The 25,827-nt window shown below is 45.3% G+C and overlaps 1 protein-coding gene across 1 annotated transcript in view; it reads right to left on the bottom strand.

Moving 5' to 3' along the window:
• Window positions 1–25,827, bottom strand: part of LOC149355855 (nose resistant to fluoxetine protein 6-like) — a 102,698-nt gene that overhangs the window by 60,487 nt on the left and 16,384 nt on the right. The window contains exon 2 of the mRNA XM_089577704.1: window positions 8,451–8,689. Coding sequence (XP_089433830.1) covers window positions 8,451–8,689 — 239 coding nt within the window. The remainder of the gene's footprint in view (window positions 1–8,450; window positions 8,690–25,827) is intronic.

Genomic DNA, 25,827 nt, shown 5'->3' with positions numbered 1-25,827 from the left:
AGTGCCGCCGTTGGACCGCTTCGCGGGTCTAAAATTCCTTATTTCGGCCGAGGGGCACCATTACGTATGCATACAAGTCAGGTGTCCCAGCCAAATGTACACAAGTATTTAAATAAATAAATACGGAGTGTTCTAAGCGAGTGAAACCATCTGAGTGCTATTGAGAGTCGTATGGTGCAGTCTGCGGTATTTTTTTTTGGACTGAAAAGTGAGCAAATTGTTCCAGCGCTATGACTAACTTTTAAAAAATTGGATTTGGGAAAAAAAATCGTCCAATCGGAAGCGGTAGACCGTGTTTAAAAAGGGGAGAATTAAATGTTTGCAAGGCACCATTTATGTGAATTTTTATACCACCCCAAATAGACAGCCTTTGATATGCGAAAACTACCGAGTAACAGCAGTCCTACTCCAGTGTTCCAATACGCGCCCTCTAAGAAGAAAATATGCTCATCTGGCGGCCACAGCAGACGGAATGCTGCGTCGGACACGTAATGAAGTCTCTCCGGCGCAGCGTTTCGGTTAGAGTTGACGCAGGATGTGCGGTAGCAACTGCTAAACGAATGGAGGGCTTTGATTTCATGGTAGCACGCAAATTGCACTATGTAAACATCTCAGTCTGCTCTCTTGATGGGAGAGCATCAGAGTCAGCATTATGCAGAAATGAGTGCATGTGTTACAAAATTCGATGATTTTTTGGGAGAGGTCACGCAACCATGTGACTTCAGCACAACCTGCCCAGCGTGGCATGTGGCAACTGAGTGACTGCATTGAGAGCTCCCGTGACCTTGTGACGTAATCGCCATCTGAACACAGGGGCAGGTGGCAACAGAACGATCTGACTGTGAGCTACCTGCCCCCAGTGCCGAGTGGGAACTAATGATTGACAGAGAGATGTCGCGTGACCTGCTGACTACATCAAAACCAGTCCATGGAAGAAGGAAGGAAGACAAGCAAGAAATTGAAGACAGAAAAAGCAAGAAAGAGACGAAATAAAAGACAAGAAAAATGGCAGGAAAGGAAAATCCTGTTAGAATCAGTTCTTGGCTTCGGGTACACTCAACAGCAACAACGAGGACATCTAATGTTATCACATTCCACTGTGTGCCCTCTAGTGCCCGGAAATTGTTTTCTAGATCTACTACTTCCGAATGGACATTTTCTCTTGAAGCAAAAAATTAAAAAGCTTACTCATTATTGTGCATGAACTGAATAAATCTGCAGCACGAAACAACTGCAGACTAGGCCACATAAGCCGCAACAGCAGCCGGTTGCCTACTACACTCGCCTGGGCCACTCAGGCGCTTTTAAAAACTTCATAAAATTCAGCTGGGACACCCGGCATACATCAGTATGCATATAACAGCTGTTTCAGGAAAGCCTTCCATTAATTTTAAAAATATATTTCCTCGAGTGAAGAGGTGATTGTTGCGGTATATTAATACCCGGGTTGGCGGAAGTCAGAAAACAGGCGAGTCATAATGCCTACTAAAGTAATTAAGTTAATCGTAATAGTTAACCTCTGAGCTGTCACCGATATGCAAATGAGTGCAATTTTAAGTTTTTCGTCCGCCATTAGTAATAGTCGAGCCAGTTTTTAATGTTTCGAAATCACGATTATCCTTGCCACTGTGGCTAAGCAAAATTTGGCTATTTCTTCTGTAATTCGAAAACCGTTCGCCTGCGGAGAGCGCACAGCGATGTCCAACAAATTGCTTTACTTACTCCCGCACATTCCACACACTTTCTCTGCCCCGTCTGTGCCCCGATGGTGATGTGAATGTCACAGGGCGAAAGCAATGAAGTAGGAGATCGAAGCAAAATTTTGAAGCGATACCCGTGACCTCGCCATGTTAAGTGCGAAAAAAACAGCGGTTGCGCTATTGTTACCGGTAGCTATACGCGGGCAAAAACACTAAGCTGCATTTTAGTCGATGTACACCGTTGTGGGGCTGCTAATCACGTAAAATTTGCACAGCTGAAGGTTCGATGACGCAGTTAATTCACATCATTCGCATAGGACGGCACCGTAGTCTATGAAACAACATTGGAGATGATTGCGGGGACCATCCTTGAGCTGTTTAGCAAATACCTCGCTGTAGCCTTGGCTGGGCAGGAAGATATGCATTGTATTCAGAAAATTGACCACTCTAACGGTTAGGGCGTTGCTCTGTACTTATATGGCTCCTTCTTGGAAGGATCCCAGGTGAAAATCAAGAGCGGTCTACGTGAGACGCAGAGCCTGGCTGTCTGCCAGTATGTGGATGATTTTTTTGTTCTCACTAGCGAAGAGGTGTCGAAAAAGATAGAAACAGGCGCATAGACAGCACTGGGCCCTTTCAAAGCGGTATGCCCTGAGCTTTGATTAGCTTACGAAGTGCCAAGAAGCACATAACTTAGATCTCTTGACCTCGTGCCATATTTAGGAAGAGGGGGGGGGGGGGGGGAGGGGAGTGGCACGTGCGCTAGGTACAATAATAGCTGCCCGAAGCAATTGTTTCCATATGATGCAGGCCATTCAAATAATATGAAACACGAATTGGCCGAGATCGCAGTGACGAATGCTCTGACAAATTACTGCTAGCACCGAATGCGACCGCAGTTTTGACATGCATTCCGTTTAGGCGAAGGATGCCGGTTTCCCGGTCACGTTTTGGACGGATGTTTTTATAAAGCTCGTTAACAAAATACAGGATACCAGCGGTGTCTGACATCGTAATAGGAGAAACCTAAGAAAGCCGTAAGGAGGCGTTTGCTGCAGAGCCCTACATTCATGGCTTGACCCACATTTTGAAAAGGATGACTGCAGTGACGATTGCCGCATATAACTGACGACAATCGGGGCCAGCGAACTGAACAAAAGACCAGAAAACTCGATATAGGACATGTGGAAAAGGTGTCATCTACAGGTATGCAATTACAATGAGGCAGAGGACAGAACGGACAAACTGGCGATGTGTGGACGTACATTTCCGTGAGCATCATCAGTGAAGGCGGTGAACGCAAGATGCTTGCCCTGAACAGCCGACAATGTCGGTGCAACTCGGAACCGCATGACAGCATTATTCTGGCAAAACTCGCTGGTCAACTGGCACGCAAAAACATCTATATATTCGCGATACGTGACAACGATACCCTATACACCAGGTCTCTAGCCGCAGCACTCGCTGACAACAAAGATAACAGTCTAAATGACGTGCGCGAGGAGCATGCTTCGATATAAACCGCACCATGCTGTACGTTTTTTTTTTACAATTTGTTTTTCCCTCCAATATTTACGTTGTTGTTTTTTTTTTTGTCAGAGCAAACCCTCAGTTGTTAGTCCAGCGTTGTGGCGTACCATTTCTGCAAGCCTGTCCATGCCTTTAGCTGGCGTGGTCAGGGTTATATATGCGCCAACTAGCATAACTAAAACCATCCCAGTCGGCCAAATTCACGCCAGACATGCCCAGACCAGGCAGGGTTCGCTCGCTGTCGGTGTACCGGCAATGGCGAGCGGGGTGCGTTTAGCGCAGACGGAGCAATAGAGCGGTGGCACGAGAAAAACAATACTGGCGGAAGGCATCTATAGAAATCATATGTGAGGGCACAGCTGCCATCCGAAGCGCGCTGCGGTTTATCATCTACAGTCTTTTCAGGTGTTCTTGGCTGCTTATAGTTCCAACAAATTAAAGCGTACTCCATTACCAGGAATTAAGGGCAGTGTTGAGACAGTGCAATTAAGCCTAGATGCTTATCAAGCTCTGTTCTGCAGCCACTAAGTCACTCTCTTTTTTTTCTTACGTTATGGATGATTCCAACGCACCGTTTTTGACTGTTCAAAGCCATGCGGCACGTCATGGCGGCCAAGCGAACTAGAGGCGCTTGTTCCGAATTCCTAGTAATTATCTACATTCTAATTAGAGGAAACAAGTAAGTATCAATTCAAATCTATAAAACGATTTTTGAGCTCTTCGCTCTTGTTTTGTACAAAGGTTCGCTGGTGATTCTGTCCGGATCTGTCAGAGATAGTTTATTGAAGCCTGCAGAGTTTATTGAAGCCTGCTTTTCTGCAGCATTGTTTAGGGAGGACATTTCAGCGTTGCAATAAATACTACTCGCAGTTGAAGTAATTTGTGATGTCCGTTTTGAGGACAACGAACATACAATGCTGTTTAAGCCATTAAATATATTGTTTTGCCTATACTATCTTTGAATCTAGGGAAAAACGATGAAAAAGGGGCAGAAATTTGCAACCAATCGCCTTCTTTTTAGCTCTCAAAATGCTAACAAACAAGTATTGCAGGAATATTTGCTACCGTAGTAGCATCAATGTTCATGCGTATTAAAAGTACAGCTAATGTTGGGTGCAAAAAAAATTGTAATACATGAAATATCTCAATGTCGCTTTTTTTCCGTTCCTGTGTGGCAAAATGAAACAGCGCAGGTGGAGAAAGGAGACGCCCTTGAAAAATCGACATCACTTAGACTTGCAATGAATATATAGGAACTTGCCTCCACACAATCCTCATAAGCCTGTCGGTATCACACCCACTATATCCAGAAAGAACCCAACACAGCTTTCTTCCATGACCCTCTACAGAGCTAGGTCTACAGGCAGCCTTTGCGTGCAGCCTGACTGCACGATCCATTCGAACTTCTTGTCTTCTGCGCAGGATTTTATGTTTTATTGTCACTTTGCCCTTTCTATCGCATGATTATGCGATATTGCTGCTTTCACGAATGCTACTTTTTGAATGTCACACTGAATAACGCTTACTCCATCACCACAAGATGTTAAGCATTTTTGCTACTCAGAATGAGCACATCGCTCGCATTCTAAACATACTTCGTTCGGTTTCTTCCCTTTCATACTCCTTGATTTTCTTTTACAAAACCACGATGTCGAATTTTGTCCCATGTGCAGCCTGGTTCGAAAATATCTCCCCCCCCCCCCCCCCAGGAACACAAGCAGCAAACCTTGCTATATTTTCTGTAAATTATATGAATACTCTGATCTAATAAATAAATACTTACGTTAATTCAGCACGCTTGGTTGGAGTTCCCCTCCGCAGTACGGAAACGTGGTATTCCTTGTTTACCAAAGGCTCAGATTGCATTTTTCCCTATGCTTCAGAAGACAGATTCTTTTAGACCTAAGTTAATTTGCAGTGTAAATAGAGAGGTCGTGTGAGCTAAATACCCAATTCATTTGACTGCACGTTAAATGACAGGTTGGGCTAAGTAACAAAGTGTAGTGCTTTGTCCCACTCTTCATGGAACTTCGAATATATTTTAATTTAATGGTGTATCGTGCAAGCTGCGGTGGTGTAGACCTGCTGCTTCGTAATGTCCAAGCTTTTGCAGATTTGAGTGTCATCAAAAGCAAAAGGTTTTTTAAAGTCTGTCTTGAAGAGGCATAGTTTGTAAAGCTTGCTGCAGCACGCTTGCACTCCTTGATTGGTAGGTATTGGTACAGGCTTGCACAATGTGGAATACAACATGTAGATCCGAAGCACAAAATCTGGAATTGCCGAATTACCGTGGGAATCGTTTGAGAAAAATTAGATGGCTGCTGCTAACAATGAATGCATGTGAAACTTCGCTAAGCTGGAAGGAAAACATTTCTGCTGAAGGCAATGCATTTGAAGTGTAATGAACAAGCCTGCAGCTCAATAACTGCCTATTTCCACCACAATACGTGTGCAGGATTCAAAATAATGAAGAGAAGGTGCGTGAATATTCATGCGAAGCAGAGAAATTAATCAAACATTCATCTCCGGAAGTCTTACTGAGCGCAATTCGTAGAGTTTTCCGTGTGAATTTCGCAATAACTTTTTTGTGGAACTAGGTAACCTGACGGAGACCTTGATTCCATCTATTCACTCCTGCTTGCAGCTTTACTATATCTTCATCCACGTCAGTACAACCACCAACGCACCGAGCGCTTCAGGTGAGCTACACTTATATGCGTCCGCTTCCTTCTGTTCCAGAGGCACAGCCTCAAATGTCATCTCATAGCGCAGTGTGTTACGACTTGAGCTGCGAAGCTGTGAACATCCTTATAAAGATGACTTACCTTTTATGCGAAGCATATTACTAGAGGTACACTACAGCCCTTCGCCGTGGTTATGCGCCGTGCACACCACGTGGTACAGTGACGTCACACCACGTGACATACCACGTGACACATGACGTCACGACAGAGGAAGACGGAGGTACACTACAGCCCTTCGCCGTGGTTATGCGCCGTGCACACCACGTGGTACAGTGACGTCACACCACGTGACATACCACGTGACACATGACGTCACGACAGAGGAAGACGGAGGTACACTACAGCCCTTCGCCGTGGTTACACGCCGTGCACACCACGTGGTACAGTGACGTCACACCACGCGACATACCACGTGACACATGACGTCACGACAGAGGAAGATGAGGGTCCACCTCGCGCCGTCGCTGTGGTTGCACGCCGTGCAGACCACGTGGTACAGTGACGACACACCACGTGACATACCACGTGACACATGACGTCACGACAGATCGCCGTCACGCGCTGGGAGAGGGAGAACGATGCCATCGCACAGACACCGGAATGTCCTCGAGCGGCATTCCCGCGCATTTCGAACGCGCGTTCACACTCGGTGTAGGTGAAACGCTCGCTCCACCGGGCAGGCGGACGCGGCTTCCGTGGCAATCCAGGCGCCCACCCAACGCGCGTCTTGGGGTTAGTCGGCGTTCCGCTGTAGCCATGCCGCTGTCTTCCCCCACGACGAAGGCTTCTAGTGGTTGTATTAAAATGACCAAGTATTCAACCAAGGAAAGCCATGTATTACCAAACCTAGCCATCAATATGCTTCGCATCTAACCAGGGTTAACCAAGTTAAGCCTCAGCCATTTTTTATGGGCAAATTTCGCATAACTAAAGACTGTGCATCCGTAATACAAGACAGTATTACAACAGTATACAACACAGTATAGATTCTATAATGACGCAAAACTTTCTTAGTGATCTTCCGTTTAGGGTTGGAAAGGCGGATTATTTTTCAAGGATAGCTATATCATGCCATTGCTCATGCTGCGTGCCCTGCATTCAGTAAATTCCTCGAAGACGCAGACGTTACTGCTGCTTCATACTGGCTGGCTCAGGTTGAAATTACAGTGGCAGCTGTGACCCAACATATGATTTTGATTGATGCGTTAGTAACATGCCTTTGACGCCGATATAGTGCTGTCGTCTTCATGTGACTCTTCGTTTCGAAGATTCCCCTTTCATAAATTTCTTATACCAACAAGGAAGGAATTTATGTGGAGAAGAAGCAAAGACGCCCTCTTGCTTTTTTTGCGCTTGGCGCGAGAAAATGCATAGTCACTGCTAAGGCGTGGCCGATTGTTTTGAAAGCGACGATCAAAATCAAAATGCATGCCACGGTATACATTACCGGGAATTCGAGGCCGCGCCCAGCCAGTGCCGCTAGGCCTAGCGGCCAACCACATTATCTTTTGAAGCCACTATGTCATTCACTTGCCTTCTTACGGAACGGATGATATGAATGCGCTGTTCTTGAATTTCCAATGCCATGCGCGCCGTGCTGGCAGACAAGTAAACTAGAAGCGCCTGTTCCGAATTCCTGGTAATGTAGTATAAGTGGTTCGGCTTGGGTGCAGCAGGTATAGCAATACCTGCTGCACCTGTCACTAGTGGACAGGGCGTGTCCTGCGATCATAACGCACTGTGTTTCGCTTTTAGAGATTTACCTTTTCTTAATTTTTAGAATTGACGTAGTAACGTCTTCTTCAAGTCTACGAGTGCGAAATTAGACCTAAACACTAGACTGAGCTAATCGAAATTTTAATTCGTAATTTTAGTCCATTAGATAGACTATTAGCGTGGTTTTTAAAATGACTGACGCCTCCTGAAACGAACAGCTGGTTCCTGGCAAGGTTTGCATTCTTTTTAAGCCCTGTATATTTAGTAATTTTTCAAAGCACTCGCTGAAGCCCCAGGTCCATTACCCCTAAGCTGTCTAAGGCAGGACAGCCATCAGACGTCAGGAATTATTCGCTTTCTCCTCTGCCGTGCATCACGTGAGCTTAGTTCAGAATCTGGGTGCCCCGAATGAGCAGTGGTACTAGGTGTGAGCGCCGTAGCCGCACCAGTTTCCCTACTCAGCAGAAATTTTCCGATATCGATGCAGTTTTCATGAAGTACTGCATGGCGGCAAACAAGCGGAATTTCTAATTATTTTTATATTTTTGATCGAGATTATTTTTCAGCTGCTGAAGAAGCACTAGCAGAGACGGCATAAAGGCTCCAAAGGTCTTCCAGACGGAAACAGATTTCCCCAACCTATCGGTGTGTAAGTGGGAAACTAGACATACAGATGACGAACAGTAGCTACAGCTCATAAAAGGAGGCGCGAGAAGCTGGCACCAGTGGAAACATGAGGCTCTAAGGGAAGTAGTCGCACCGTGTGATTGGCGAAGCTACTGCTGTCGATGACGGGCTTGCTGTTCCTTATGACGGTGGGCCGTGGAGGCAGCGGAGGGTCCAGGGTGAAGCTGCAGTACTGGCCGCGGAAAAGCGGCGCGCCTCTGCCTGTACGCGCCGTCCTGTGGACGACGAGGCGAATGCAGAGGTCGTAGTCCCCCAGTTCGGCCAGGCTGCCGTCGGAGAACCCGCTTGGAATTTTTCCCCAGGAGTCAAGCACTGCGCACAGAAACAAAACAGACCGATGAACATGCTGTCTTCATGCCCTTCGTAGGTTCAGGTTTGGAACACCTGCAGTATTCCACAATAGTGTCTAGGGGAGTAATTACTCATTGGCATCCACCCGAGCGCAGCCATACGGCTACAAAGAAAAGCTATACAGCTTTTTCTTTGTAGCCGTATGGCTGCGCTCGGGTGGATACCAATGAGTAATTACTCCCTTATTACAAATCTACTCCGCCTTGGGGGATTCCCCTAAACATTTGACCAGTGTCTAGGGGACCGTCATTCGGTACGCCGAGGACCCTTTGTAAGTTCCGCTTGACAATTCTAGGTATTAGCGTGCCGGTTCCAGTGCATAGATGTGCCGAGATATCAGCTTATCCGCTTAGTATTGCATCCCGCTCTTACCGTGAGAAGGAAACGCTTTTCGCATATCGTAAGATTGCGTTATAACAATCAATATATGCGCAATCTTGGGGAAAAAAATGGTTTTTAAGGAAAGGAAATGGAGCAGTGGTTGTCTCACATCTCGGCGGACATCTGAACAGCGCCGAAAGAGAAAGGAGGAAGGTTGGAGTGAAAGAAGAAAGAAATAGGTGCCGTAGTGGAGAAGAAGAAGAAGAAGTGGAAAGCTTTGAAATGATTTAGACTACCTGGGGATCTTTAATATACGCCGACATCGCACAGCACACGGGCGCCTTTTGCATTTTGCCTCCATCGAAACGCGGCCATCGTGGCCGGTTAAGTTTGTAGTTTTATGCTATTTGTTATCAAAAATGGCTCCTGCATTGCATTTCTTTGGTAGTCTTAACAACTCCGTGCAAATGCAGGCGAAACTCTAAAACCTGTAATGGGAACTACCAGCAGCTGTCCATTCTTTCGTCCTCGTAAGTCGCTTGGATGGCTCCTTTTTCGGCGGGAGGTAACTGTACTGGGAACGACCGGCAGCCTTTCAAGCGCTGGGACGAAGAGGTCGACGAAGTGCGGTTCTGTTTCCTTAGTGACTCCTGGGAGTGCGCCCTTAGCGGCGCTCTTCGATCAACGACCACCGACCTGTGCTTCGAAGACGCACCTTTACATAGCAAGATTTTGCTATTCTTTGAAAGAAAAAAGCCAATTCAATTAATATGTGCATAAGACTATCTTGTCATGAACACACTCCATCAGGTTTTCAAGGGACTTTGAACTACTTGAAGCGAATGCAGCACAAACGTTGAAAGCAACAGAGAAGAGAACTGCAGTGCTCAAATAGGGGCCACACAGGGAAGAGCACACTTACTCGAACAAAAAAACTGAACTTTATTCAAGCAAACAGGAACATACATAGGGGAATGAGAGGGAGGAAGGTAACAGAGGGAAGGTATACAGAGCTGTGGCGGGCAATCAGAATTACGTGACAGGTAAAAATACAAAAAATAACAAAAGATAAAATCCAGGGATGTAAAGGCCCAGGCCAGAACGAACAGAGCAGCAGAGCAGTAACAGTCACCATTCCTTTTACAAATGTATGTTGTTTTTTGCGTGTTTTCAACTTCCTTATGTTCTTTTGCTGCTTTTAACTCCCCTCCGTTTTTGTACAACTTTGTTAGCCTCATTGCACTGTATATGTGATTGCTTGCTTGAATGTAGTTCAGTTCTTATTCAACCTGTCGTAGTTGTGTTCTTCTCAGTGTGGCGTCTATTTGTGGATTACTGTTCTCTTGTATCATGAAACTTGTAGTTGAGAAATAATTTATTCTTTCAAAATCAATGTGTTGCTGTGCATCGGAAGATTAGATCATTCCATTCAAAATGTTCACAACAGCCCCTTAAAATATTCCACACTGGCCTCACAATTAATAATTAGGAGGACACTTAAGGTCCGCCTTCAGGGTATGACGCGATAGCTTTGTATATGTAGCCCACATCATGATTTACGCTATCTAATTAACAACACGAGTAAACCACACATCTATATCTCAGCCGTCGGTCGAGCTCAGTTGGTAGAGCACGTGACGAGAAATCCGAAGATCGTGGGTTCGGATCTCACGGGCGGCATGCGGTGTTTATTCTTCTGCTTTCTATTAAATTGTGCATAAACAATTGCGCAATTATTCTACAAATTAAAAAAAAATAGAAACATCCCCTATACTCCTTGGTTTCGGTGACTGTTCGTATCCGTCATGTAGATCTGGGAGGACACACAAACAATAAACGATCATCTGTTCTGTAAGGGCTGCTGCTGGACTATTAGGCTGACCAAACTTTGGAAAGAAAAGTTTGCAAAAACTGCCAGGGAGTGCACTAGTGACGCTTCAGTTACATTGTATTCGGCTGAGCACACATTTATAGATGCTTTTGCAGTATAACTGATCAAAATATAGCTTCGCATGAGAGCAGCAAGAGAAGTTCAGAAGAAGAAAACAGGACGTGGCCCCGTCACCGGTAGCCTAAGTGGTAATTTTACTATAAATATGTGTACCTATGAAATAGGTAAAACTAGTTCGTACGAGACTCGTCGTAAGCCGTGCCTTTGTTCGCCTTTGTAAGGTTTTTGTAAGGTTGTCTTTGTTAGGTCGGCTTTGTAAGGTTTTTACTTCTGAAGAGCATCACTTCACATCTTTAAACTTTACTCACGTGCCTATGACACATGCGTAACTGTACACTTAGAAACCTGATATGTCGATTTCAACGGCACTGACATCCCCTGGCTCCGAGATTCTGTTTAAAAACGTGTGATTTAAAGCATTAAGAACTTGATACCAAGCAGAGTCAGAAAGGAACCTAAGAAAAAAATGCCGACGATTACGTTACATTCTAATGCGAAATTTGAGCGCAGCTCATCAGCTTTTATATAGATTGAGGTAAATAATTCGAGGCTATGTACAATTGCAGACAACTTGTTATTTTTCATATATATTTCTTCTTCAAGAAACGCTCCACTAACAGTTCTTGATTGTCATTAAGGAAGCTTTGTGGACAGAGAAATAGATAGATATATGCTTGACTTGCTGCACCAATGCCTGGTTCTCAAAGGCGAGGTCTGCGCAAGTGTTTCGCGAGGTTGTCATAGCTGTGGGATCCGTTACGAGCGAGAGGAACGGGATGTTCTCCCGCATAAGTGGCGAGAAATTCCCGCGTGCCTTGATATCTACATCAAAGCCCCAACCCACACTGCCACCCTGGCAGGTGGCAGCGTTTCTGGTACAACGTTGTCAATGCCAAAGCATGCAGCGCACATCTGTCACTACCGCCACGTAGCTTAAAGCACGATTGAGTTGTCCACTATTCCAAGAGGGCAGTTATGCGCCTTCCCTCTGGTTCTGGTGTCCACCGAGATGTGTGACACAGATACTGCACATTTCATTTCCTCAAAAACCAATGTACAAAATTTACCCTCTGCTTTCCAAGCCCCCGCTGTATTGGTTTCGCAGATGTGGGAGACAGGTACTGCGCATTTCTTTTCCTCAAAAAAAAAATACCGAAGACAGTTTGGAAATTCTAAAGTGTGCTTGACGAAAGCCTTGTGGTCAACCCACTGCCGCTTCCCCGAGCCACTTGGCAATACCGAAGACAGTTTGGAAATTCTAAAGTGTGCTTGACGAAAGCCTTGTGGTCAACCCACTGCCGCTTCCCCGAGCCACTTGGCGAGGAATAATTGGGCCGCTCCGGAGCCATGCGTCTCACCCCCTCGACTGCAACGAGACGTCTAGCGAAGGAGCGGCGGTGTAGCAGCCACCGCCGACGCGCGCGCGCTGTTCTACCCTTACTGTTTGACGTCACGGTTGCTACGCACAGCTGCACCCCGCACTGGCGCGCCGGTTGCTAAGAAGGGGAGCAGGTTGCGCTTTTACTTTCTCCTTTCCAAGCTCTCGCTACATTGATTTCGCAGCATAAAAGGGTGTCCGCTGCTGGTTACAACGCACAACGGTAACGGCAACGGCGGGAGACGCCGCGAAACACAGAAACTGGCGCCTAAGAGCTGCGCTCTAAAACATGTATGTCGCGTAGCGTAATTCAGCTGAGGCTTAAAGCAAACGCCACAAGAGAAAACTCAAGCCGCCGTGGTGACTCAGTGGTTATGGTGCTCGACTGCAGGCCGGACGCGGGTTTGATCCCGGCAGTGGCCGTCGCATTGCGATGGAGGCGAAATGCTAGACGCCTGTGTACCGTGCGATGTCTGCGCGATGTCAGAACCCCAAGAGTTAAAATTATCCGGAGCATTCGACTACGGCGTCCCTCATACCACGAACTGCTTCGGGTCATTGTATCCGATAAAACATAACAAGAAACGCACGTAAACTAACCTGCTAAAGTCTTTACAAAAAGCGTGTTCCGACCGCAATTCGAAAGGGTGTTTCTTTTCATATCGGCTTAAAATTCACAAAAGAGCCTTGTAAATTTTAGAATACTATTCTATCAGTGGAAAAAAGAAAGCAGGGTGGCAGGTTACCGTGCATGGCACTACAGTACGAGATCAGGAGACCAATGCGCCCTATTTTAATAGAGTACTATACTAACAGATAATTTACTATTACTAATACTATACTAATAGATAATTTATATAGACTTCCGAACGCCTTTCCCGCAAACAACTGAGTGCATTTTACTTTTCCGGCCGATAAGGTTTCATACCCTGCCTTATATTTTGTGTTGCCAAGCTTGAAAACTATTACTTTGTGTAGGGGATTAGTGTATGGGGGTTTTACTTCCCAAAGCTGCCTATGGGCTATAAAGGACGCCGGAGAAGTGGGCTCCAGAATGGTTTAGACCAACTGGGGTTCTCTAACGTTAACTGACATGATACAGCACACGGACCTTTTGCACTTCATACTTATCTAAATGCGGCCGCCGGGGCCGGATTCGATCCTGGGTCCTTCGGCCCAGCATCCAAACTATATAGCCACTTAGCGACCTCGGCAGGTAAAACTTGACGTAATCCTGGCATTGCTGTTCCAAATATTCTGCCCACCGCGGTGACTTAGTTGCTTTGACGTACAAAAGTCGCGCGTGCGATCCCGCCCGCGGCTGCTGTATTTTGATGGAAGCGGAACACAAAAATGCCGGTGTGTTGTGCGATGTCAGTGCAGCCTAAAGAAACCTACGTGGTTTAAACCACCTGGAACCCCGGAACCCTCCACTACGCCTTCTCTTCCCTCAGTAAAACACGTTGCGGGGCTAGTTGGTTATACATTTTCTATTCTTCAAATTTAAGCAGTTTTAAGCAGCGCTAACTTTTAAGACGATTACACAGAGGACATGACAGCACAACCGGCGCTATCTACAGCGCCAGGGCATTTGCATCAGATCATCTGTCGCTCCAAAAAAAATTAAAATTAAAATAAAAAACAGCACCCTTCCCTCATAGCCTAAGTGATTTCGGACCTCTAAAACCCCACGGTCCACAAAAAAATCAATCCACATATTCCTCCATTGTTGTGCGTAAATTGGCAAGTTATTTGTTAGTGTATTCCGCGCATTGTTTCTGACGAAGAATTTGCGTGATAACTCAAGGACAGACTGGTTGACTTCCGTTTACGAAAAAAAAGGAAGGTCCTATGTTGCAGCCGCTGAGGTGACTCCGTGGTTATGGCACTCGGCTGCTGACCCGAAAGACGCGGGTTCGATTTCGGCCGCGGCGGAAGCATTTCGATGGAGGCGAAATACTAGAGGCCCGTGTGCTGTGCGATGTCAGTGCACGTTAAAAATCCTCAGGAGGCCGAAATTACATGAGCCCTTTACTGTGGACCCGCCGCGGTGGCTTAGTGGTAAGGCGCTCAGCTACTCAGCCGGAGTACCCGGGTTCGAACCCTACCGCGGCGGCCGCGTTTCGATGGAGGCGAAACGCAAGAGGCGCCCGTGTGCTGTGCGATGTCAGTGCACGTTAAAGATCCCCAGGTGGTCAAAATTATTCCGGAGACCTCCACTACGGCACCTCTTTTTTTCTTTCACTCTCACCTTCCCTTTTCCCTTACGGCGCGGTTCAGGTGTCCGCCGAGATATGTGAGACAGATACTGCGCCATTTCCTTTCCTGAAAAACCAAACCAAACCTTTACTGTGGTGTCCCTCATAGCCTGAGTCGCTTCGGGATGTTAGACCCGCATAAACCAGTCTTGTTTTCCATGATTATCAGCATCTTCTAGTGATACCATCGCGATGTATACTATTTAAAGATGCCGGGTGTTTCAAGGAGCACTTTGAAAAATGCCTATTAGAGGAGTTTAAAGAAAATCTTTTCACAAACACAATGTGAGCCTCAGCGGACGTCGCAAAGAATAAAATAATCATAATTAGTTGGATAACAACTTAGTCCAGCAAGTAGCCTTTAATAAGAGCAGTCTAGTGGTTAGGGCTAAAGATCAGTTCGGAGCCACGGCAAGACGATATGGGTTTTTGAAAGAAAGGAAAAGTCATTGCTAAAGCACCGGAGCGCGAGGAAATCCGGTTTTTCCGCACAAGCCTTAGCGCATGAGGCAAGCATGAGACTTTGTGCTAACGCAATGTCCGTTGGCGACGCGTTGCAATGATTATGGCGCAAAATTAGAATTGCCAGCACTATTGTTTCAAGTAATGGGCATTATTCTGCTTCGTCGCTATTAAAAGTAACGACCACGTAGGTGGCGATGACTCCTTCTCGTTTCACCAAGCCGCGAAGCAAAATAATTGTGCTTTACGTCGTACAGTAGTGCATGCAGTTCGAAATGCAGCGCAGCACGTCACCAACGGACGTTGCATTTACAACGAGCTTCCGGCTCTCTCATGCGCCCATTTCGGTTTTGTACGGAAGAAAGCGCTGGGTTTTCTAGCGCTCCATTGACTGACATAATTCTTACTTTGCTTCAGAATCTCATACGGCATTGCATTGGACATGGCTTCGAAATTTCCGCTGGCGCAAACCACCAGACTGCGCTGATAAAAAAAATAAGAAGTGAATGTCAAGAAATCACCTACCTAATTGGGTTCATTAGCATTGCCCTTTAAGTACACTGCAGCTGACAGTTTGCTCCTGAAAAATTTTCATTCTATTTCGAACTCCTTCTTTTATGATTTTTTATGTGTTGGCTGAAAGACATTGACACAATGTGACACATTGCATAAAAAAATTTTTAGCAGAGAAATTTAGTCCTGAATACTTTCCACCTCAGGTTAAAAAACGGGCATTTCCCCGGACCAAACTGATTGCCTAAATTAGTTCATTCCGATGTTCCTTAAGTACTCACAGTCAAAGCGATGCAGTTTTCTCAGATTTACCAAGGCACTGACAAAGTTCCTTGCGATAGAGACGCTGTAAAACTGAGAGTAGTTAGTACTCCAAATACTTTGTTGACGAGGATGGCCGGCTGCTTAATCAAGAGCGGTCACTTTCTTTCAGCTGGTGGACAATGTTCTGGCTATCTTACTCTTATATTCGATGTTCTGCAGGAAACTGTTTCGGGCCTTTAGCTTTTGCTTTTACATATTATTAACGTTAGTATTCACCCGGTTATCCTATTAGGACCCAGTAGGTTGTTCCTTGACAATTTTTTTTTTATTCTGAGAAGCTACGAATAATGACGATCAGATTTATTTCAACATTGTTGTAAACAATGTTTTGCAATCGTCTATGAAAACGTTCGCGCTTAGTCCACGAAGAAAGGGAGGGTATATAAAGGACAGAAGAGGGCGTCACCTAAGTGCGCACATTTTCCGCAGATTATGAACCGTTATCTCGCGAAAAAGTTACTTTTAGAACGGTGAGAAGTATAGGACACGGTTTCCAATGCTCGAAAAAGTTTCCGGGTCGTCTTTTGATAACCCGGAAAAAATACCCTTCTATTATGCATGCAAGCCCTTCGTTACTAGGCCTTCATACTGTCTCTATGAATACTTAGATGCACCATACCTACTGCAATGACCGATTGTTCATGATACTTTTCCTTAGAATTTACAAATTCCTGCTGCATAAAAATAACTTTAGAATATGCACTCACTAACAATGATAGTTTAGTATTTTAAGCATTAAATTGGCCTAAACGCAAATATTCGTGTATAATGCGGAGCCTGCATAAGAGGAAGGAGCGCACAGCAGTATTTTTGTTACACGAACCTCCCCGGTAGTTTCTGGTAAACCGTATTTATGTGACGATATATGCCTTGGCCTCCGTTCATTTCCTCTTCAGCTTGCTTTTAAGGATTTTTGTGCGCATTTACTGCATCGTGTTTGATTTTCTTTTCTTTCGCGCCTCCCCTCTGTAATGTACACTTATACAACGTGTGTGTTTTAAATGTATCAGGGCAAATTGAGGTGAAATGAGGGCAAAATGTAAAACGACGACGCATTGAGATTCGCGACCATATTTAACCCTGGAATACTTCAAATGTCACCTGTGTCAGTGAGCATAATATAGCATAATTTCAATTTTTCTTCGCACAACTACATAAATTCCTAACGTAACTACAGAAACTGTCGTCTACAGCACATTTCTTGAACAGAGGTCAAAGCGTCAAGTGGAAGAGATGCGTGCTAGATATGTGAAGGACTGAAAAAAAAAACAAATTTTCGGGGAAAAAAACACTTTTGTTCCGTTCTTTTTTGCAGCCGGAAAAAAACTTGAAAAAAAGACAGCATCGAAAATTTCTAAATACAATTTCAAGGTTTTTGATGAATGCCTGCTTTCAGGTTAGGTTTATTTCTTTACTTTTAAAAGCACTACAGCATGCATCGTTGAATGATTAGAGGGCAATCGTCTTCGCTGGTTCTAGGCAATCGTTTTCAAACGTTCGTGCTGAGAGTACGCGGGTTGAAGGCCAGGTCACATGCCTAGCAATGCAGGTAATTGGCCCAATATTGGAAATGTATTGGAAAATGTCGGTCCTACAAAGGAGCAGAGTGAAACCATCCAAATCCAATATTGGCCGAATTACCTGCGCTGCTTGTGCTAGATGTTCCAGGCTAAGGTTAACACACCTTAGTACTTGAACTCAGGACTGCAGTAGAACAATATGGGTGAAAATTTTGCAGCATGACACATAGGGCACAAAACAAAAGAGGCAGCTGCGCACGTACATGGCGTTAGCGAAATACCAGCCTAGCTTGTTGGCGACTGAGATTGGGTAGGAAGGCCATACAGTAACACTAAGCGAGATCAAGCGAGATGGACTCGCACTGCCATCTGATGAGCTTTAGGCGAGACCAAATGAAACCACTAACTACTGCGGCATATATCGTCTAAAGTGGACAGGGCTGCGCAGTGATGTCCTCTGTACCCTGAAAAAAACAAACGCAAGAAAAAGTACCCAGAGCGCATGCCACTTCGTTCACGTGGTAATCGGTTCTGGTGGCGACAATGGTACCCCCGCGATCAAAAGTTTGGGAACAGCTTTCTGTGTGCGAAACGTCCACTGACGGAACAAAGCGAGCAGTAAGCAAGTGTTACAGTGTTCAGAATGGGTTTCCGAATGCCACACGTTTGACGAGGCATCTGTTGGTGTGTAAGGAATGCCCGCGTGACATCAAGGAAATTTACAGCAAGGAAACAAACGTTAAGCATCCCGATTGTGTGTCAGCTCAGTCATCAATTGAAACAAGTCACAACCCTGCAGACGCGATAAAGAGCAGCCATTGCAAAAAAAAATCAAGAATGTTACGTCTTTTGTAGACCGCATGACTCGAGAACAGCAAAGCCAAATAGAGACGGCGTTGGCTCGAGCGATCTACTCAACTAATCTGCCCCTTTCTGTGACTGAAAATGAACATTGCAGAACAGCTTTCAGGATGCCTTTCCCATCGTATTCTCTGCCTTATAGACAACTTCTGAGTGGACCTCTGCTGGACTCCGATTACACGCGAGTAAAGCAACACGTTGAGGAAACTTTGAGAAACATTTCGTGTCTGACACTTTTGACAGATGTATGGACGAATATTAGTGGCGAGGTAGTCATGCATTTCCTCGTGTCTACGCCAACGCCATTTTTCTGCTCATCTCTTCAAACAGGCCAAGATGGTCACACGGTGATGTATGTTGCTACCGAGATCTGCAAAGTGATCGAATCGCTGGGAAGCGATAAATAAGTGACGCTAGTCACAGACAACGCCAGCAACATGCAAGCAGCCTGCGGCATTGTGGCAAGTAAATATGAGCATATCAAATGCATTGCGCGGCTCACGGCCTAAACTTGCTTTTGACCAATTTGTCCAAGCTGAAGACATTGCGGGATGTCCATCATACGGCAAAGCAAGTTAAAAAGTAGGTGAAGCGTACCCACATAGTCTATGGGACGTTGCAGTAGAAACAAGAAGCAAAAGACGGTAAAGGGAAATCGCAAACTCTAAAGCTTTCGAGCAAAACAAGTTAGGGAGGCTTAACTGAGTCACTTCAAAGCATATTGAGAAACAAAGAAGCTCTTCAACAGACTGCGATATTAAGTCACCTCAAAGTAAATAAGTCCATGCGAGGAGCTGTTTTGGACAAAGACGGTTTCTGGAAGCCCGTGCAAAGCTGGCTGCTCCTCATTACACTAGTTGCGTCGGCATAACGTGACTACAGTCAGAAAATTATCTGCTGTCCGACGTTGCAGAAGCCTTCCATTCCGTCACAAACGAAATAGCAGCAAACCTGGCGACCTCCGCGTTGACAAGCGTCAGCAGGTGCGAAAAACTTTGTTTGCGACCACTACACATTGCTGCTGACTTTCTGGATGCAATGTACAGAAAAAGGCATCTGGACGATGCGCAGATTACGGACAGCTTTGAGTGGATATCTGTGCAAGCAGGGCGCCTTTCACTGGACATAAGTAAACTGTTTTCCAACGTAGCAGATTAGAGGACGTCCACAAGAATTTGGTCCAGGAGAGGGGTCTTGGACACCGCGAAGCATGTGGCACCAGCTAACTGGTTGCAAGGCCTTTGCAAAAACTAATCGCTAGATCATCTTGCTTGGCGAACTACAGCAGATAGCACCATCATCCGCCAGCTGCGAACGAAACTGGTCACATTTTGGAAACGTCCATACAAGGTTTCGCAACAGGCTTTTACGAGAACGCATTCAAAAGCTTGAGTATGTACAGCCGAACCTAGCTGTGGACACAACTTCAGTCCATGCTGCTACGTGTAGTGCCAAATCCAGCGACAGTAACTACGAGTTCAATATTGAGTGACTTGTAGGTCAGTGTTCATGTTCCCTTTCTCGGTGGAATATAACAAGAAGTTCGTTTCTCAAATATGCCATTTATGTCAGCATATTAGCCAGAACTGCGTAGCATTAATATTGATGTTCTCGGTGCAATAGAACAAGACGTTCGTTCCACAAATATGTTTCTATCTGCATATTCGCAGAACTGCGTAGAATTATTATTGATCGTTTTGCTGCAATAGAACAACACGTTCATTCCACAAATATGATATTTACATCTGCATTTTCTCAGAACTGCGTAGCATTACTATTGATCTTTTCGGTGCAATAGAATATGAAGTTCATTGCACAAATGCGATATTTATATCTGCATATTCGCTTGAACTGCAGAGCATTATTCATCTTCACGGTGCAATAGAACAAGAAGTTTGTTCCACAAATATGACAGTTACATCTCCATACTCGCGTGAACGGCGTAGCATTATTATTATTCTTCTCGGTGGAATAGGACGAGAAGTTCGTTTCACAAATATGACATTTATGTCTGCATATTCGCTTCAACTGCGGAACATTATTCATCGTATCCGTGCAATAGAACAAGAAGTTCGTTTCTTAAATATACCTTTTATATCTGTATATTTGCCACAGCTACGTAGCATTATTACTGATCTTCTTGGTGCAATAGAACAAGAAGTTTGTTTCACAAATATTACATTTACATCTGCATGTTCGCCTGAACTTTGGAGCATTATTTATCGATCCTTGTGCTACTGCAAAGAATTATGTTTTTGTCATGTTTTGCATAATTTACGATTTTTTATGAAAAAAAACGTGAAAAAAATGTTTTCTGCGAGCCGTTCAACATTTATTGAAATTTTACATCTGTACGCATGACACCTGCTTCAAGATCGTCATACAAAAGACCGTCATACCATAACAACAAAACAGCCGATAATTTCTGTGGTTTTAATGGTGCCTTGGCAGGGTGATGGGGCGTTTTTGAATTCTGCTTTCAATTTCCTTCATTTGCCTGCCTATATTATGGCAGGCACTTCCTCACCAGAACAGGATTTGGCCACCCTGGTGTAGTACTTGGCCACAACCTTCTATGAACAAACCAATTAACCCTCGGCCCTCAGTCCCCAGCGGCTGCGGAGCAACTGACCAAGGCGGCGGTCAGATCTGTGACGCAGCGGAGGGCGCTAAGAATCTCTGGCTCCGGACAGGCCGCCATTGGAAACTGAACCTGGCAACGTTTAACGCAAGAACCTTATCAAGTGAGGCTAGCTTAGCAGTGCTGCTGGAGGAATTAGCCGGTATTAAATGGGATGTCATAGGGCTTAGTGAGGTTAGGAGGACAGATGAGGCGTATACAGTATTAAAGGGCGGGCATCTACTCTGCTATCGTGGATTAGTAGATAGGCGAGAACTAGGTGTGGGATTCCTCATTAATCAGGATATAGCTGGCAACATCGAGGAGTTTTACAGTATTAACGAGAGAGTGGCAGCTATCGTAATTAGGCTTAATAAGAGGTACAAGCTGAAGGTGGTGCAGGCCTACGCGCCTACATCAAGCCATGATGACCAGATAGTTGAAAGCTTCTATGAGGATGTGGAATCGGCAATGACCAAAGTAAAATCACAGTACACTGTACTGATGGGCGACTTTAATGCAAAGATAGGTAAAAAGCAGGCTGGAGACAAGGCGGTAGGTGACTATGGCATAGGTTCTAGGAACAGTAGGGGAGAGTTATTAGTAGAGTTCGCAGATAGAAATAATTTACGGATTATGAATACCTTCTTCCGCAAACGAGCAAACAGGAAGTGGACTTGGAAGAGCCCCAATGGTGAGACTAAAAATGAAATAGATTTCATATTGTGCGCACACCCTGGCATCGTAGAGGATGTGGAGGTCCTCGGTAAGGTCCGTTGTAGCGACCACAGAATGGTAAGGTCTCGTGTTAGCTTAGATTTGAAGAGGGAACGGAGGAAACTGGTGAAGCGAAAGGCTATTAACGAGTTAGCATTAAGAGGGAAGGTAGAGGAATTCAGAATGTCGCTGCAAAACAGATTTTCCGCTTTAACTGATGAAGACGACCGCAGTGTTGAAACAATGAATGATAATCTTACAGCTATCGTTACAGAGTGCGCCGCAGAAGTAGGTGGTAGGATGGTTCGACAGGATACCAGCAAGCTATCTCAGGAGACCAAAGATCTGATTAAGAAACGCCAAAGCATGAGGACGTCTAACTCCACAGACAGGATAGAACTAGCAGAGCTATCGAAGTTAATAAATAAGCGCAAGGTAGCCGACATAAGAAAGTTTAACTTGGAGAAAATTGAGCATGCTCTAAGGAACGCCGGTAGCCTAAAATCAGTGAGGAGAAAATTGGGCATAGGTAAAAACCAGATGTATGCGCTAAAAGACAAACAGGGCAATGTCATCAGCAATATGGATAAGATAGTTGAATTAGCCGAAGAGTTCTACACAAATCTATACAGTAGCGAATGTAATCATCAAGTTACTGAGGGAGGCAGTCAAGCACAGCAATGGGACATCCTGCCAGTAACGAAGGAGGAAGTAAAGAAAGCCTTAGGAGCAATGCAATGTGACCTCGAGAGTACCAGAAGCTTGGAAGAACGCTAACATTATCTTAATTCATAAGAAAGGAGATGTGAAGGACTTGAAGAATTACAGACCAATCAGCTTATTGTCCGTTGCCTACAAGGTATTTACTAAGGTAATCGCTAATAGAGTCAGGACAACCTTGGACTTTAGTCAACCAAATGATCAGGCAGGCTTTCGTAAAGGATACTCGACAATGGACCACATTCACACTATCAATCAGGTGATAGAGAAATGCGCAGAATATAACCAACCCTTATATATAGCCTTCATTGATTACGAGAAAGCATTTGACTCGGTGGAAACCTCAGCTGTCATGCAGGCATTGCGGAATCAGGGTGTAGAAGAGTGTTATGTGAAAATATTAGAAGATATTTATAACGACTGCACAGCTACTATAGTTCTCCATAAAGTCAGCAATAAAATTCCAATACGGAAAGGGGTCAGGCAGGGAGACACGATCTCGCCAATGCTCTTCACTGCCTTCTTACAGGAGGTATTCCGGGGACTGGAATGGGAACAGTTGGGGATAAGAGTTAATGGAGAATACCTGAGTAATTTGCGATTCGCTGATGACATTGCCTTGCTAAGCCACTCAGGACAAGAACTGCAAAGCATGATCAATCAGTTAGACAGGCAGAGCAGAACGGTGGGGCTAAGAATTAACATGCAGAAAACCAAAGTAATGTTCAACAGCCTAGCAAGGGAACAGCAGTTCGCAATTGGTAGCGAGGTGCTGGAGGTAGTAAGAGAATATGTCTACTTAGGGCAGGTAGTGACCGCAGATCCGGATCATGAGAGGGAAATAACTAGAAGAATACGAATGGGGTGGAGCGCATATGGTAGGTTCTCTCAGATCATGAATGGTAGCTTACCAATATCCCTGAAGAGAAAAGTATACAACAGCTGTATCCTGCCGGTACTCACCTATGGGGCAGAAACGTGGAGGCTAACAAAGAGGGTTCAGCTTAAGTTAAGAACAACGCAGCGAGCTATGGAAAGGAAAATGATAGGTGTAACGTTAAGAGATCGGAAGAGGGCGGAGTGGGTGAGGGAACAAACGCGGGTTAATGACATCTTAGTTGAAATCAAGAGGAAGAAATGGGCTTGGGCAGGGCATGTAATGCGAAGGCAAGATAACCGCTGGTCCTTAAGGGTAACGGAGTGGATTCCAAGAGAAAGCAAACGTAGCAGGGGACGGCAGAAAGTTAGGTGGGCGGATGAGATTAAGAAGTTTGCAGGGATACAGTGGCGGCAACTGACAAAGGACAGGGTTAATTGGAGAGACATGGGAGAGGCCTTTGCCCTGCAGTGGGTGTAGTCAGGCTGATGATGATGATGATGATGACTATGGCGGTTTTACCGTCATGAAACATTCAGAAGCCACCAAAACATTCTATTATTAATTACTGTCTAACGGTCGATTTCTAAAAAAATCATTAAGATTTTTATATATGTGCAATGAGTCATCATTAGTAACAAAATACTGGAAATTTAAGACCTTTATTTGGTGTTTTCAGCGACTGCACTTCACAAGGTTAAGAACCTGAGCAGGTCGATATTCACCTCCAATCCTCCACACTGGTGTCCCAGCGCTGCTGTGGCACAAAAATATCGATCATTCAAGCAATCAGGCATTTTGGTGATATTGAAGACGTCAAAGAAAAGTCTTGTACACAAATTCCGCACGCACCAGTGTCAAAATTCACTCGAGCCCACGGTTTCGCAAGGGCTGAGTAAGAAGCGGGCGTGGCCGCTCACTGGAGCGGTAAGCCGTGAAATTGTACCGGAAACCGTATGGGGGGGGAGTTGCGTTGTCTGCCGCAAATTTCTCGCCAATGCACGCGTCGCCGCTCTTTCGGTAACGGAGCGGACCTCTGTTATAGGCTGATTGTTTCAGAGCATGCCCTGGTGACAAACCGCCGACAGGACACCTTGGAGGTGAATTACGCCCATGTCAAGCCGCTGGCCTTGCTCGTCGGGTTCGGCGGCAGAACAGCGTGCTCACCGCAGTGAGGGAAGGCAGCACGTGGTGCGCCGTATGGTTTTCGAGCACGAGAAGGACCTTCCAATTTTTTCTCGCCATATCTTGCTCGAACTCAACAAGCCACACAGCGAAGTGGCCTGTCATCCTCATGCTGTCTCTAAACTTGCCTTGTGGCGCACTCATGAGAAAGAAAAAAGTAGCACAACATTGAAACCTTTGTGTCGTGCATTTAGCGTACGTAAACGCAGCTTCCAAAGCATTGGGCCTTACGAGTCTTCCTGATGTCAAATGGGGACCTCCGCTCACTGCCGTTCATGTTCGTGCACAGAAAGCCGCTAAGGCGTGGCTCACTGCACTTTACACCAGTGCGAGCCACCTCCTTCAGGACATGCGTTTCTGACGGCCTCGTATTGTAAAAAGTTTCGTCGGCATACCTCCCGTATTTCTTAGCTGTTACTTATTTTCTTGTTTTTCATTACTTTGGGTCACAGCGTTATTTTCATAGCAAGAGGGGTAGTTCCACACAGAGGCTAGGACACGCTAGTTGCTCTGCACTCCTGCAGGAAGAGGTTTTCTACTGCGCGGCCGAGTTTACAGCGCCTCCGCGTTCGCTGTAACCGAATTGTGCACCTTTGTATTGGTGTTGTGTCGGGTTTTATGGCACATAGGCAACTCAGGCTGTCATGCGTCAAGCTCGAGGTCATTTTTGTGTCTGATACGCAGTGCTGTTGCCGCAATACGTATCTTTACGGTAACATACCCCGCCCTCCGTTCTCCACACCGTACACAATAGACACGGACGGAAACGCTCCACAAAGCCCTGGCGACCGCCGGTCGGCACTTTGTGGTGTGTTTCTTTCCGTCCGTGTCTTTTTTGGTGCGCTGTGGGAAATTGAACCATGTACAACCAACTAGCACAGCAGTTCGTGTTGCGCACTGCCCTCGTTCGTAATAGCGAGCGTTCGTTATGACTGCTGTCGTTATAAGCGGAGTCGAGTGTAAAACAAGATGGTGTACATTTACAACATATTAGACGATAAGGACAGAAACTTGGAAAAAGTTTAACATTGAAGTACGCCTTTTGGGAAGTCTATTTTTGACTGTGGAACATACCCAGAAATTCTGGGGAAAAAAAAGCATTTTTGAGCGAGGGACCGTTTATGAACGCATGTTTCCATGTAATAGAAGATTTCACTATAACAATCAATATATCCGCAGATCGCAAGACGGTAGTCTTGCATTTGTTTTTCTACTAACGGTTTTCCTAGCGTCATAAGCGTTCTCCATTGGTTTTCTATGGCAGTCTTGACTGTTCGGTGGGATCGATGGCAACACGTTAACAGAAAGACTTTACTATATGTCACAAGAATGAAACATTACCTTCAATATTTCCACTACTGTATATTACAATTTTTCAATATTCAAATTTTT

Source organism: Amblyomma mixtum, chromosome 3 (assembly GCF_055824585.1).
Source record: "Amblyomma mixtum isolate Tamu chromosome 3, ASM5582458v1, whole genome shotgun sequence".
NCBI lineage: Eukaryota > Metazoa > Arthropoda > Arachnida > Ixodida > Ixodidae > Amblyomma > Amblyomma mixtum.
Note: the sequence above shows the minus strand (reverse complement) of the source record. Positions and strands in the feature narration are given on the sequence as shown.